Source organism: Pteropus vampyrus, unplaced genomic scaffold (genome assembly GCF_000151845.1).
Source record: "Pteropus vampyrus isolate Shadow unplaced genomic scaffold, Pvam_2.0 Scaffold129, whole genome shotgun sequence".
NCBI classification, from domain to species: domain Eukaryota; kingdom Metazoa; phylum Chordata; class Mammalia; order Chiroptera; family Pteropodidae; genus Pteropus; species Pteropus vampyrus.
Genome location: NW_011888910.1, coordinates 3,288,229 through 3,303,638, shown reverse-complemented (window position 1 = coordinate 3,303,638; position 15,410 = coordinate 3,288,229). Strand labels below are relative to the sequence as shown.

The window sequence follows — 15,410 nt, the reverse complement described above, 5'->3', positions numbered from 1 at the left end:
TCTCTCTTCTGTTTCCTGGAAACCTCTTGACACATTCCTGAATATCTACAAGTCTATTTTCTTATTCATATAAATTCAACATAGTCTTTTAAAATCCCTCTTTTATATCAGATTTTTATGTGAAAAATAATTAAGCATGGTATTAACTGGAAGATATAGTTTGAAAAAACTAGTCAGCTCTAGATTATCCTAAAGAATTAACGACAATATTGTTTCCAACTTCAACTGGCAGATCCTAAATTAAGTTCCTCTTAGTTGGCATGTTCAGTATGTTCCTCTTACAGATTAAAATCTTATAATCTGAATATACTGAAAAAAAAAAAAGCAACACCTCCTGACTTCCTGTTTAGGCTGGTGGTCTACATCATGTTAATAGAGAATGAAAAAGCTGGACGCTTTTGATCATATGTCAAGTTCTAAAACAGCCCTGGAAAGCATTCTAGGTCTTTTGGGAATATAATACCTTAATAATAACAATGACAAGGCATATATCCCCATTTATTTACGTCTTTATCATAGCAATATTTATAGTTTTCAATGTGAATGGAGGTCTTTCACATTTTTTGGTCAGATATATTTCTAAGTACTTTATATTTTATGGTATTGCAAATGTTGATTTTTAATTTCAATTTCTAATTGTTCACTAGCATATAGAAATGCAATTAATTTTTGTACATTGCTTTGCATCCTGTAACCTTGATAAACTCACTTATTAGTTTTAATACCTTGTTCGTAGATTCCATTGAATTTTCTACATAGACAATCATGTCATCTGTGAAAAAAGACAATTTTATTTTCTTTCCAATCTGGATATCCTTTATTTTGGTTTCTTACCTAATTGCACAGTCTAGAATCTCCAGTACAATATTGAATAGAAACATCCCTGATTTGTTCCTGACGTAAGAGGGAAAGTATTCAGTCTTTCACAATTAGGTATGATGCTCATGGTAAGGTTTTTATAGATGCCTTTTATCTCATTGGGGGTTTCCTTTATTCCTAGTTTGCCTGAGTTTTTATCAGAAATAGATGGTGGATTTTGTCAAATACTATTTCTGTATTGAAGTGATTATGCAAATGTTAAATCAACCTTGTATTCCTAGGATAAAAACTATGACATATTACCTTTTCATTATATCATAGGATTCCATTTATTAAATTTTGCTTAGAATTTCTGAACCTATGTTCACAAGGAATATTGTTTTGTAGTTTTCTTTTGTATTTTATTCGTCTGGCTAGGATACCAGGATAATTTTGGCACCAGGGTAATGTTGACCTCATAGCACGAATTGGAAAGTATTCTCTCCTCTTTGAGCCTTTGGAAAAGTTTGTGTAGAATTGATATTATTTCTCAAATTTTGGGTAAAAATTGCCACTGAAGCCACTTGGACCTGGATTTTCATTATAGGAAGGTTTTATCTATTTCTTCTTGAGTGAGCTCAAGTATTGCTTTAAAGGTAACTCACATATTATGGGTTTTTTAAATTCACTTGTCACAATATTATTGACTATATTCCTTTTCACTTGTTCTCTTTTTCCCCCACTCCATCCCCCAAAAGATGGTAACCATTCCTTTGGTTTGTTTCTATGAACCTGATTTTTTGCTTAATTTTTCTTTCAGATTCCACATATGAATGACACCATATTTATCTTTGACTTATTTCACTTAGCCTAATAACCTCTAAATCCATCCATGTTGTCTCAAATCACAAGATTTCATTCTTTTTTATGGCTGTGTAATATTTCAGTGTGTACCACATCTTTAACCACTCATCTGTCAATAAACACCTAGGTTGCTTCCTTGCTTATTGTTAATAATGCTGCAGTAAACATAGGTGTGCATATATCTTTTTGTTTTCTTTGGAGAAATACCTACAAGTGGCATTGCTGGGTTGTATGATAGATGTATTTTTAGGTTTTTGAGGAACCTCTATATTGTTTACCATAATGGCTGCACCAATTTGCAGTTCCAACATGCACAAAGGTTCCCTTTTCTTCTCATCCTCATCAACGACTTGTTGATTTTTTGAGAATAGCCATCCCGATGGGTGTGAGGTAGTAGCTTATTGTGGTTTTGGTTTTGATTTGCATTTCCCTGATTAGTCATGATCAAATGACTTTCTAATTTCTCTTTAGATTTGTGTTCTTGTGAACATTTCCAACTACTTGGAGATTTTCCAGGATGTTATTGATTTCTAATTTAATTCCATTGTGGCCAAAAACGTATTTTGCATAATGAATTTTGAATGAGATTTTTTTATGGGCCATAATATGGTCTATCTTTATAAATGTTCTACATGCACTTCAGAAAATTTGTATTCTGCTGTGGTAAGGTGGAATATTCTATAAATATCAGTCAGGTTAAATCAGTATTCGAGTATACTATATTTTCAAGTTTATTATATTTTTGCTCATTTTCTGCAACTTGTTCTGTCAATTATAGAGAAGTACTGAAATCTCTAATTAAATTGTGTATTTGCCTATTACTCCTTGCAGTTCTATTAGTTTTTGTTCTATGTTTTAAAGCTTTGTTATTAGGAGCAAAAACATTTAGGATTATGTCACTTACATTCATTAATTGACCATATTATCAGTATGAAATAACCTTAATTCCTCTTATTATTCTTTGTTTTGAAATCTATTTTGATATTAATATAGCCACTCCAGCTTTCTTTTGACCAGTGTTAGCATGATACATACTTTTGTCTTTACATTTCTTGGAAGGCAGAATATAGTTGTCTTTATTTTTTTCCATCCAATCTGACAATCTCTGCCTTTTAATTGGAGAGTTTGAACTATTTCTATTTAATGTGATGATTGATATGGCTAGATTTGAGTATATCATTTTACTTTTTATTTTCTATTTATCCCACCTGTTTCCTATTTTACCTGTTTTCGGTCATTTTTTTGGATTAATATTTTTTATGATTCCATTTTATATTAAATAGCTACAATTTGGTTAATTTAGTGGTTGCATTAGGATTTATAATGTACATCTTTATAACAGTCTACGTTCAAATGACAGTGTATCATTTCATGTATAATACAAGAAACAACAGTATGCTTATAGTATACTTTTTCCTTTCTGGTCTTGAAGCTACTATTGTCATCCATTTTACTTTCACATATATTATAAAGCCCACAATATATTATGACTGCTTAATGACCTTTTAAAGAGGTTTGAATAATAAATCATAAATTTACCCATATTGTTACATTTCCAGTGCTCTTCATCCCTTTGTATAGATCCAGATTTCCATCTAGTATCACCTTCCTCCTGCCTGAAGAACATCTTTAACTTTTCTTGTAATGCAGTCTCCTGGTGATAAAGTCTTTCAGCTTTTACAAGTCTGAAAATGTCTTTATTTCCTCATATCTATTATTTTCTTTTCAGTGGTGTTTAGTCTACCATTAAGCCAATCCATTAAACTTTCAATTACAATAATTTTTATTCCCAGATTTCCATTTGATACTTTCCCCAATCTGCTTGGTTTTTACTCATGCTCTTTGATCCTTCTTTTTTAAAACATATTTCATATTGTTTGGTAACTCTAATATCTTAAGTTTTTGTAGGCCTGCTTCTTATTTCCATCATTTCTGCTTGCCTATTTTACCTGTTTGTAATTGATTGTTAACTTATATTCCTTGACACTATCTCTCAGTTCCTCTAGAGACAATCTGTTTTGCTTCTGCAAGTCATCTGGAAGACACTAAAAACTTGCCATCACTTTAAATTTCCAGCTTGAAGTGCTGACCAAACTCTGGGCCCAAGAAAAGATTCACATTAAGTTCACAGACACCACCTCCAAGTTTGGCCATGGTTGCTTTCAGACCGTGGAGGAGAAGAAAGTATTCATGGACCACTTTAAGACCAAATTACAAAGTAAAGAGCTTAATGTTAGGAAAAGATTGTACAGCTGGTGGGATTTCAATAAAAATTATTTTCCAGTGGAAAAAGAAACAAAAATAAGTAAACTTTTTAGACTACGTAGGTTGTATGAAGAAACCATCTCAAGGGCTGCTTGTGGTTATATATATTCTCTCAGGGAAGATGTTTTCTCTTAGGACAGGTGATCATCCTTGCTATCCTGGGGAACAAGGGAGGTAAGGGGGTAGGCATACAGCTTTATTCATGATTCACTCTTACTCTTTTTGGGGGTCTCAACTTTATGGAGTCCCCTATTAGCCCATCCACTTTGGGAAGGGGCCCTCAGCTTTGTCTACTATTAAAATGCCCTTGCCTTTACCCCAGGCTATGAAAAGCAAAGTTCAATTTGATATTTGGTAAATATCCTAAGGATAAAGCGTTTGGGTTTCTATTTCCATAAATTGTTTCTATTTATTTAGTCTTTGAGACTACTTTATTTGCAGCTCATTGGTACATTTAAATATGGTTTTTGATATGTATTCCAGAAGCTTTAGTTGTTTTAAGTTGGTCCTTATCAGCCATACAGCTGGAAAAAAAAAATTCTTTCAACTTGTTCTTTAACAGTATACAGTATTCAGATAGCCCTCCTGATCCAGAGGCAGGAGAGTGAGCACACACACTTGGAAATGAGGTGGCCTGAGATCAAGCAGTGTGAACTCAGTAGCTCATTTATACTCTGTGCCTATTTCCTCACGAGACTGATGTGAGAATTAAATTAGGTAATATACGAACAACAGTTAAAGCAGGTGGTAAGTACGACAGGAGGATATCTTTTTATTATTACGTGAAAAAGTTGTAATCATGTGCCTGTGTTAAAAGCATACATCTAACCCAATGGTCCCTTACGGTATAGAGTTACTACACTCTACCATGTAGTAACCCATACCCCTGTGTTTACACTGACAGGGAGAAATCAACTAGGAGCTATTCATTGGATGACAAGCCCAGCTACAGTCGCAGGCCCCAAGTCCAGAGCAGAATGCTAATGGATGCTTATCTAAGAAGATATGTCATCATCATATAAGCCTGAATGAATACAGTCCTTTTACCATTAAGAAATCTGAAAATCAGCATAAACATAAACAAATATGACTAGAAATTCTGTATTTTTATGGTGGACAGTCATCATTTGCCCCAACAGCCATCTGAAGCCAATAATCTTGATTATTAAAAATCACAAAGTTGTATAAATGTTCTCCTCCTTTTCGAAAACCATGTTCATTTTCTCTCCATGAAACAGGACTGTCAGCAAAGCCTTGAACTGACAACGTAAGCCAAGGAGCTAACTTTGGTTCATCAAAGTAGCGACTGAAAAAGAAAGATAATTCTTAACAAACAGAGAAAGTTAGGAATGTTCAGATTTTTTTCTTATTTAGGATAAATAATCTTTCTGATGTTCCAATGAAGCTTAGATCTTAGTTTTTATTTATAAAAATAGGAGACGCAAATTAAATTCCTGATGCTATATTGTGAACTCAATGGTTAACCAATATATACACACACAACAAATTTCAGCTTATCTTATCCTCATTGCAGAAGATCATATAAGATTCAAAGAACAAAAAAAATCCACAAAGTGTATGAGTAGTTTCCCTCCCTTTAACAGTGCTGTTTTCAGAATCTCTGTAACTGAAATGCAGCAAAATAATTTATCAGATTTTTAAAAATTCTACCTTCTTGAGGAAAATCAAAGTATAAACTAATGAATGTGAAAAAGAACGCTAGGTTTAAAAAGGAACACCCTCAAGATTTCAATCTTAGACATTTTCAAAGTGAAGACTGAGAAGATATTATGCTTATTTTGTAGCCATTTCAATATGGGATTTGTGTCTCCTGACATTAGATACAATTTAGTATTTTATTTCTATAATACCTCCCAAAATGAAAAAACTAATACTGCTTTAGACGATCCTTGGCATATTACTGATACCCAGTGATTCATAGGATGTTAGAGCTGGAACAGATTTTAGATATGATTTGGATTCAGAGATCGTCAACTTCTTTTTTGCACCCCATTTTAAAATGAAGCATTTTGCAAAACTCCAATATTTAAAACAGATCATCATGTTCTTCAAAGGGTATCGCTATTTTCTCAAGTGACATAACTTCAACTGTGCCAAAATGGTTTGGCGCAGAACAAGAAAAATGACCAGTTTATTTTTGAGAAGCAGTTAAGCTCTGCTCTTCGTTTTTTCATAAGGACAAGTACATGGCAATAGAATTTTCCTATCACCAAAAACAATTGTTGTTTAAGATGATAATGTTACTACACTGTGAGTCCAAGCAAAGTAAAAGAAAAAGGGGAAATGAGACAGGACCCTGAAATCTGGAACAGTAGTACTGCCCCTAAAGTGTCACGTCAGCACAGATAAGCAAGATACAAAAGGCAAAAGGTGCTCTTACCACAGCTGTTCCAACAAGAGACATATCTTCTCTGGAAGTATGAAACCAATGATTGTACACAAATAAGCTTTTGCCACCACTGTGCTTGGCTGAGGACAGCAATAGGTTGATATGAAATTATTAGGCTCATTATTTCTGTCACACATACAAAAAAGAGAAAGCACAGTTATATCCACCACATGATCACTTTCAAAGTATTAAGCCCCTATTAAAAACAAGAAGCCAGCCAGAGCCCCAGAAGCCCCAGGAGCTCTCATACGCACAGTTCAGCATTACTGAAGACGGCGCCCAGCCAATCAAGGAGCTCCCCAGCACTGCAGGACACCTCTGGCTTTCCCCTGAGCTCACTGCTCTGCAGTACTGGGCACTGCAGATCTGTCATCGTGCTCACTGCTATTTTTGGCTGATGCTCCTGAATTCGGTAATTGGAAAAGTATGACATCATCGTTGATTCTTCTACACCTTTAAAACAAACCATATAAGGCCATTTGAATATTGTAAACAATTTCCATGAATCCCTAAAACTACCCCATCCTATCTGAGAGTTAAAGGAAGCAGGTAGGATTAAGAAAGACTGAAGTTGTGCAAAGCTATATTCAAATTAAAATAATTTAAGCTGCTTTCAGTTCCTTGTGCCAAAGTTCTATAAACATTCATCTTTCATGCTTTTCCTGGAAAAGCCTAATACTTTCAGATTCAACCCATAGTAGTTTCATTTGCTGTATAAGAAAATTTCGACTTAATAGATCCAAAGGCCTTACTTATATACAAATGAAATTAATGATTCCTGCAGATAAAGGAGCATATTTACACAATCTCTATTAAGGAAACTGAAGAGGAACTGAATAGTGATAGAATCTCATTTAAGCCTGTCTTTGAAAATCCAGTAACCCAGTGTATTTTCAAAGATTTCCCAACAGCCTTGGAAAACAGAAATAGTGGCCCTCACTGGAGCAAAAGGCAGGCTTGCTCACTGTCCAGTCTAATGGAAATGTCTCCTTTCCTTCCTCCAGGGCAAAGGTCAGTAGGTTTACTACCTAGTATAAAAGATTTGAGTTCCTTAAGCTCCCAGTTCCCTTTCTGTAACATAAACCACTGTATGTGCCAGCATCACCTGGCCCATTGTGTATCACTCTGTAGGAACTTGGACTTGAACTGGTACAAATGCTAATACTCTAGTCACTGAAATTGCTATAATTAAGTCCTCTGTCTCTGACCCAGGAGTCTCAAATATCTTCTGCCAGAATCCATGAGACTGTGTAGGCTAACTTCTTAGCTTGCAACTGGGGTAAAATCTCAGACCTTTCAGAGTTCCTGATAAGCACTCAAAATAATTAGAAATCTTAGGAACACAAAGCCCTCCAGAACCCAACGCATAGATAGTCCTCAATGAAGACTTCATGTGACTGAAATATGAGTCTGTCTCTCTGCCCTTTTGTATCTCTACCGTAAGTCAGAAAACACTGAAGTATTACAGACCTAGGACTCATACAAGCAACGTGGAGCACCCAGTGACCAGAAACTTCCTATGAGGCGTAGACTGATGGGCATATCTCCAAAACGGACCTGTGTGCTTCTCTATTCTCTAAAAGAGAGTACTAGGCCATCGGAATTGTAACGATCTGATTCATTATAATCTTGTGATGGGCCAAAAATGCACTTCTGAAAGAAGCAAGGCATATGGCAATTTTAAGTAGATTAACAAGTTTGGTGACCGTCAAACTTCAAACTGAATTAAATTTCGTGTTCTAATCAGCTAAAACCTGCAACAAATTTAATCTAAGCTTTAATGGTATGTCTGATTACTACTGTGCAATAATGAATAAACAGTTTGTGTATATAACTATCATTGGTATTATTTTAAAACATTACAGCCAAGGGTGTTTGAGATAAGCTGGAGGAAGGAAGGGGAGAAACAGATAAAGGTTAGTTGCTCTACAGCCACTCTCAAGATCTCTGGATCTACATAAAACCCAACAAGATGGAGGTAGATGGCTGCATGCATATATTATCCTGAACTACGGTTCTCGGGGATGTTAGAGGTGCCAAAGCAGCTTCCTTAATAATGTTTACAAGTATATGTACATATAATATCCCTGACAATAGAGATGAATCACCATTCAACTCTCCATTACTCCCCTTCAACAATTAACAATCGAAATCACTACTATTTCATAATTTAGTCTTCATACCTGTATGATGCCATGCCAAAAGAAAATCAAATTTCAATGGCTTCTTTTCTTTGAAGGACCAAGATATTCTTTCATACTTCTTAGAATTCAAGTTAAAGGATAAGTCCATCAAATCAATGGAAACAACTTAAAAAATAGAAAGAGAAATAAATACTTCATTCATATAAATAGCTTGCACTATGGAAAAAGTATTATATTTAAAAAATCAGAATTTTTGTAACTTTATGTATAGTAAAAATTTTGTTCTTGCACTCTTTTTGGATTTCCAAATCAAAACTGTCTTCAGGGACATTTCTAGCATTGAGAGCTAGACAGATGTTTTGTTTTTTTGCTTTCGATTTTATTTTATTACTACTTTCAAGTATACAGTACATTGGTTAGACATTTATATAGTTCATGAAGCAATCTCCAATTGCTCTTTCTCTCCTCTGGCTCTACACATAGACATTACATTAATGCTGACTGCATTCCCTATGCCATGCTCCCCATCCCCGCCATGCTCCCCATCCCCATTACCATCTATCAATTACTAATTTGTATTTTTTTAACCCTTCACCTCCTTTTCCCAGCCCCCTAACCCCTCTCTCCTCTGGCCATAACCAGATTGTTCTCTGTATCTGTGAGTCTGTTTTCGATTAGTTTATTCTTTTTGTTCCTTAGATTCCACATATAAGTGAAACCATATAGAATTATCTTTCTGACTTATTTCACTCATATAATAACCTCTAGGTCCATCCATGTCGTTGCGAATGGTAGGATTTCATTTTTTTTAATGGCTGAGTAATATTCCATTGTATATATGAACCATAACTTCTTTATCCAATCGTCTGTTGATGGATGGGCATTTAGGTTGCTTCCATATCTTGGCTATTGTAAATAGTGCTGCCATGAACATAGGGATATGCAGATCTTTACTAATTACTGTTTTGATTTTCTTTGGATAAATACCCAGAAGCGCAATTGCTGGGTCAAAAGGTAGATCCATTTTTAGTTTTTTGAGGAACCTCCAGACTTTTTCCGTAGTGGCTGTACCAATCTGTAATCCCACCAACAGTGTATGAGGGTTCCTTTTTCTCCATATCCTTGCCAACACTGTTGTTCTTTGATTTACTGATGACAGCCATTCTGACAAGTGTGAGGTGGTATCTCACTGTGGTTTTAACTTGCATTTCTCTGATGATTAGTAACCTTGAGCATCTTTTCACATGTCTACTGGCCATCTGTATTTCCTCTTTGGAGAAATATCTATTCTCCAATAGAAATATCTATTTTTTTAATTGGATTGTTTGTTTTTTGTTGAGTTATATGAATTCTTTATATATTTTGGATATTAACCCCTTTTCAGATATATCATTAGCAAATATCTTCTCCCATTTAGTTGGCTGTCTTTTCGTTTTGTTGATAGTTTCCTCTGCTGTGCAAAAACTTTTTAGTTTGATGTAGTCCTATTTGTTTATTTTTTCTTTTGTTTCCCTTGCCCAAGGAGATATTAATGGCAGATGTTTTAAATTCATATATTCCTAGGTCAAAGACCAAGGGCACGGATGTCAACTGTAATCTACCTATGGATGTGGCAGCCTTAATTATTGATACTCAAGCCAGACACTGACAGTAGAACCACAACTCTTCACTCATAGGTAAATTTCTACTAGTAATCACAAAGACTTATGTCAAATCAAAGGAAATTCTTTATTAAGAAAGCTGTAGACTCTTACCTTGGGTCATTACTTTGAATTTTTGACTCAAAACATAAATATCTAATGAACCATTCCAATTCTATGATCTTTATAAGATGCAGCCTACAGCTGAAGAGAAATAGTTATAACAACAGCATTATCTCATCCTCTCTGAGGTCCAACTGAGAGCCCCTGAATCAGAAGCTTTAAAGACAAGGAAAACCCATACTTTTTCTGAACAAAGAGAATAGAGGCAATTCAAACAATTAAATTTAAATTGCTATAAAGAGATTACTACCTTGTTAGAAACTGATGGAGCAGGCATAATACTTACTAAATTTCATTATTTTTCTGCCAGAATACTGAGATGGATGACCTTGAAGTCCAGTTTCTTCATAAGTGTCTTTATCCAGTGATAAAATTAATTTCCCTAGAAATTGAATAATCCCCATAATTAATTTCCCTAGAAATTGAATAATCCCCATAAAGACATGTCAAAAATGACTTATGTTCTCTGATTAAAAGAAAGCAAGGCAAATTGAGCAGTTTGATATCAGTGCAATAAATTCATATAAAGATCTTATATATAATACAAAGATGTTATTTATACATACATATATCTTATTTCTAATACAAGGGCATTGTTTGTACATTATACATACAAAGCTATTATTTATAACAGTGAAGCTAGAAATTTATATGTCTACTGAAGAAGAAATAAGTTGTACATTTTTTCTTTGGAATACCTTCAAGACATTAAAAACAGTACGTTAGAACTATATGCACTGATATGGAAAGATGTCTATGATTATATAGCTTGGGGAAAAAGCAAATTGAGAAACAATATAATATGATGTTATTTATGAAAAATTACTTTTATGTGTGTTTATGAATTCATATAAAGTGTCTAGAAGAATGGACACCAACCTGTTAAAAATAGTTTCCTCTAAGGGGAGTGAGCTGGAGAAATGGGGATAAGGGGGGGGGGTACCTTTACTTTATAAACATCTGTATGATTTGACTTTTTTACAGTATATATTTCTTTTGTAATTAAAGAAGTAAAAATTCATTGTTGTTACCATTTGGCAGCAGGGCAACAGTATTATCTTCATCAATATTTGTATTGTAAGTTAGTGCATAGCATGAACCTGTAAGAGAAAGCCCAGAGGAGAAATTAAGACTTGAAAAAGAAAATCACACCTGCAAAAACTTAGTGGATTATTTTTACATGATAATAAATATTCCAGATCATTGCTCCAGCTCACTCAATAAACCTAACACCTGCCAATGCTAGCCTGGAGGACGTAAAAGGCCAAGCACAGTTAGTCCAATCCCCTGCTGAAGACCTCTTTGTGCAAGTTGACTAAAATCAAGCAGAAAATGGACTCGGGATGGAGCATGTGCCTTTGGGGATGCTGGCAGAGAGGCACTAAGTAGAATACTAGGTAAATGTACACACCTGTGAGGTAGAATTCCAGGTTAAGATTCAAAATGTGCCAGGAACTTGTATAAAGATAGGAAAGCTACTCAATCTCTCCCAGGCTCAATTTCCTCACCTGTAAAATGGGGATCACAGAGTTGTTGCAAGAGTTTAAACTGGGTAAAGTATGTAAAAGTGCCTACTATAGCCAGTGTCCACACTACTTACAAAGTATTATCAAACTTCAAAACAGATGAAAGGAATAATGTTGATGAGACCGAAGACAAGACATCCAGCTTCATAAGCAGCTCCAGCAACATCAGAATGAGAGGAGCTACAAGTAATTAGGATCCTTTACAGCTCCACTAGAAGGGACGAACATGGATCCTACAGCAGGATAAGTAAGTGGCTTACTTACTTATAAGTATAGTAACTTATGTAGTGAGGGTGGGATCCCTAAAGACTTTCTGAAATACAGTTTCAAACAAGTGGCTCCTAGAAAATAATTGGAATAAATCAATCCACCCAGCAGATATGAATGGGAATGGGGTGAACTAAGGAGGAGAGTCACAAAATCTAAGCAGAAGATAACAACGAGTACCTGGCTCTGTCAACAGCTGCTGTGACTGCCTCAGGAAACCAACCTTTTGAGACAGCTGCTGTGAGAACTAAAGGGAGCACAGTGTTCTCTGCAGCCACATACCCAACAGCAGTATATCTGAATACATAGATCAAAAGACTTTCCTCTCGATTAACTTTTAAGATGAGGGATACGCTCATGTTACATCCTCATGCAACACTTGTAGACAACTGTCATCAGAAACCATCGCCTAGTGAGAAAGAGTGAGGTGGGAATACTGAGGGATGGGGAGAGTGATATAAGAACTTAACCACATGGACTATCTCCATAGGTCCCATTTCAAGCTAGAAAAGCACCACACTTCCTCATATGGCCATGTTCATGGACACTACACGGTTTTTCTTACCTTTCTTTACAAAAGTATTGATGAATTCATGTGTAATTAATTCATGAAGAGGTAAATTCTTCACAAAGTAATAGGGTCCAGTTTCCATGACCAGGTTTTTCAGTTCTTTTGATACTATCCCACATTCAGGAATCAGAAATGAAACCTATTGGAATGAGTAATATAAACAAGTCTTATTTTCATGTGGATCAACACCCAGGTTTTGGGGGACGATGTAACATCATGAAAGCTGCTATTTCTCCACAGATTCATACAAAACTCTAATAAATTAACTTACTAATCTCAGGAAGAGAGAAATCTGACAATTCAAGTTTTTCACTTCTGTATTCAAACATAGCTCAGGAAAGAGAATGAGCAAACAACTTTAAAGGAAAGGTCTTGCTAATATTTTACTTTTATAAATAAGCAATGTGTTTTATGTCCTGTTCCTTTTATTACTCTAATTTTTAGGGAAATATAGGACAATTGAATATCCCTAGATTTGTTTATCCTTGCACTAGCCTTGAATCAAAGGAACTGTTGGGAATAAGGAATTTATCCCTTCAGAACCAATTTTTAAGAGGTTAGATGGAAGCAGAGGTGCTCCTGGATGTTTCTGCTTTATAGACAGAAAAATTCTACAGATCGGTCCTAGCGAGTTTAGGTATACATCCCTGACTACTGTCTGTATGAGCTTTCCATCCAAAGCACAGATATTAAACCTAACGAGTTAAACCCAAAGCGACACACTGCGAAAATCGCTCTCCCAAAGCTTGAACACACCAGTATGTTCCTGAAGAATCAGAGTCACCACTTGTGTCTCTGAGAAACTGGCCACTCAGTCCTGAGTGGAGATTAGGCTGATCAATTTAAAATGCTAAAGGCTGAAACCATTATCATCTGAAGGCTGATTTTTTTGGAAGCCTGACCACTGAAATGGGTTGGTTATTCTCCCCTACATTCAGCCGATCATGGATAAACTAATAATTAACCTCACTGAGGCCTCGACTTCCACATTCGCGAAAAAGACAACCCATGAGAGTGACATTTTCACGAAGCAACAGCCAATATTACCACTCCCGTAAAGCTCTTAATCTGTGCTTGATAGCTCCGCCACCACTGCGAACTTCCAAAAGCTGCCGAAATAGGGCACTTTGCCTTGAGGACACAGAAGACATCAGTCAGGCAAAGTGGAAAGTTATTCAGATATCAAACCAGTTTCCATAAACAGTTTAGAAAAGCGAATAGTTTCCTGCGCCTGGACTCGATACGATTCTCTGAAAAGATCCATGGCCACGCGGGTGGGAGAAAGAATTAAGTTGTGGGGAGGAGGAGAGAGCCTGGCTTCGATTCGGGGAAAAAGGGAGTTGTACGCGGCCGGCCAGCTGCTGCACTTCGCAGCTGTCCTGACTCTGTCTCTCACGTCCCTCCCGGGGATGCACTGCACCTGGGCGGGGAAGGGAGGAGTAGCGTGCTAGCGGCGCTTCAGATACGGCCAGGCGCACACTGCCCTACCCCCATCCCCCAAGACCAGATACCGCCCCGCGCCCGGCGCACCCTGGGAGTTGTAGTCCTGCAGCTCCCCAAGGAACCAGCTCCGAGCGGTTAAGAGACTACAGCTCCCAGGACACCCGGCGAGGACCCCCCCCGCCCCTCCAGTGCCGAAGGCGGGCCCGTCACGCCAAGCAGAGTGTGGATCTCCCCAAGCCTTTTCGGCCCGGGGACCAGGGCGGCAGAACTCACTCTGTAGTTGTGATAGTGCGTCTCCACAAGATGCCTGTGGCGCGACTTGTCGTGGCGGAAGTTAGATTTCTCGCAGACCAGCAGGTGCCGGGGTACCTCACGCAACCTGCGCAGGGTGGCCATGCTCTCCCGGACGCAGGCCCTCCCGTAGCTTGACGCCTCCGGCTCCTTCTCCCCCCGCCCCTTGAGCATGCGCATTGCGGCCAGGCCGCTCTCCTGGAGGCCGGCCCCCAGGTGGGGGTGGGCTAGCAGTGCTGCGTCCTAGGCTTCTTTGGAACCAGGACAGAAACTGTTTGACAAGTACCTGACTCTTTAAATTCGTTGCCTAAAATGGAAGTACCTGGTACCTGGGAACCCGGAACTTCTTTCAAAGTCATCTGTCTCGAAATGCCCTCCGTCCCTCCTAACTGCTGTCTTGCCATAAATCCTTCCTCTGAGAGTACCCCGCCCCCCCTTGGTCTTTCCCAAAATGTTAAGGAAGTTTGTTTAGGAAGGTCATACACAATTTCTGTTGTCCGCCCTACAATAAGTCGCCTTGGAAACCAGTTTTGAGATCCCTTTTAAAGTATCCTTCCGGAACCTCTTAATAATTTGTTGCTGTTAGGGGTTACAGTAATAATTCATTTTTCCATTGAATTTTTCTGATCAACTCAAGTACCACGTTAGTACATGCTTCTCAAACTGGAGTATGCACAGCCCCAATTCTGTGCAGAAAGGATGCCTAACAGCAGAATATCTGTGGTACAACTTTCTTGAGCGTTAATTTTACTATAAGAGTCGGAAGAACTGAAGCTAAGTAAACTGCATGCTATGCATGCAGTTTGGGTATTCAAATATCAGAAGTGTCTTTCTAGGGAAACATTATTTGAGGATTTGTTCTGTAAGATGTGCTTGTATTATGAAATAGAAGGCACAAATCCCATTTATCTTACAGATTATAGCTGTAGCTTCAAGTAAATTTGAGGCTGAGGTGTCCTTTCAGCCTACTTTCCTAGAGTTCTATGTAATGATCTCTTGTCAATAGTATGTATTTCCTCCTCCCTACCGCGGTCATTTCTATCAGCATACAAACATGCCCTAATGTTC

The 15,410-nt window shown here is 37.1% G+C and overlaps 1 protein-coding gene across 3 annotated transcripts; it reads right to left on the bottom strand.

Annotated features, from left to right (window-relative positions):
- Positions 1-4,674: 4,674 nt before the first annotated feature.
- On the bottom strand, positions 4,675-14,496 carry RPP40 (ribonuclease P/MRP subunit p40). 3 transcript variants are annotated; one of them, XM_011367047.2, is made up of 8 exons: positions 14,325-14,496; positions 12,603-12,747; positions 11,276-11,344; positions 10,531-10,626; positions 8,521-8,646; positions 6,592-6,790; positions 6,329-6,463; positions 4,675-5,233 (listed from the first exon to the last, which is right to left on the bottom strand). In XM_011367047.2, the coding sequence occupies exons 1-8, from the start codon at positions 14,445-14,447 to the stop codon at positions 5,035-5,037; spliced, it is 1,092 nt and encodes a 363-aa protein (XP_011365349.1). In that variant the 5' UTR covers positions 14,448-14,496; the 3' UTR covers positions 4,675-5,034. The 3 variants fall into 3 exon arrangements, with proteins under 3 accessions (XP_011365349.1, XP_023390418.1, XP_023390417.1); XM_023534650.1 differs by lacking the exon at positions 14,325-14,496 and adding an exon at positions 14,029-14,114; XM_023534649.1 differs by lacking the exon at positions 14,325-14,496 and adding an exon at positions 13,656-14,009.
- Positions 14,497-15,410: the final 914 nt, after the last annotated feature.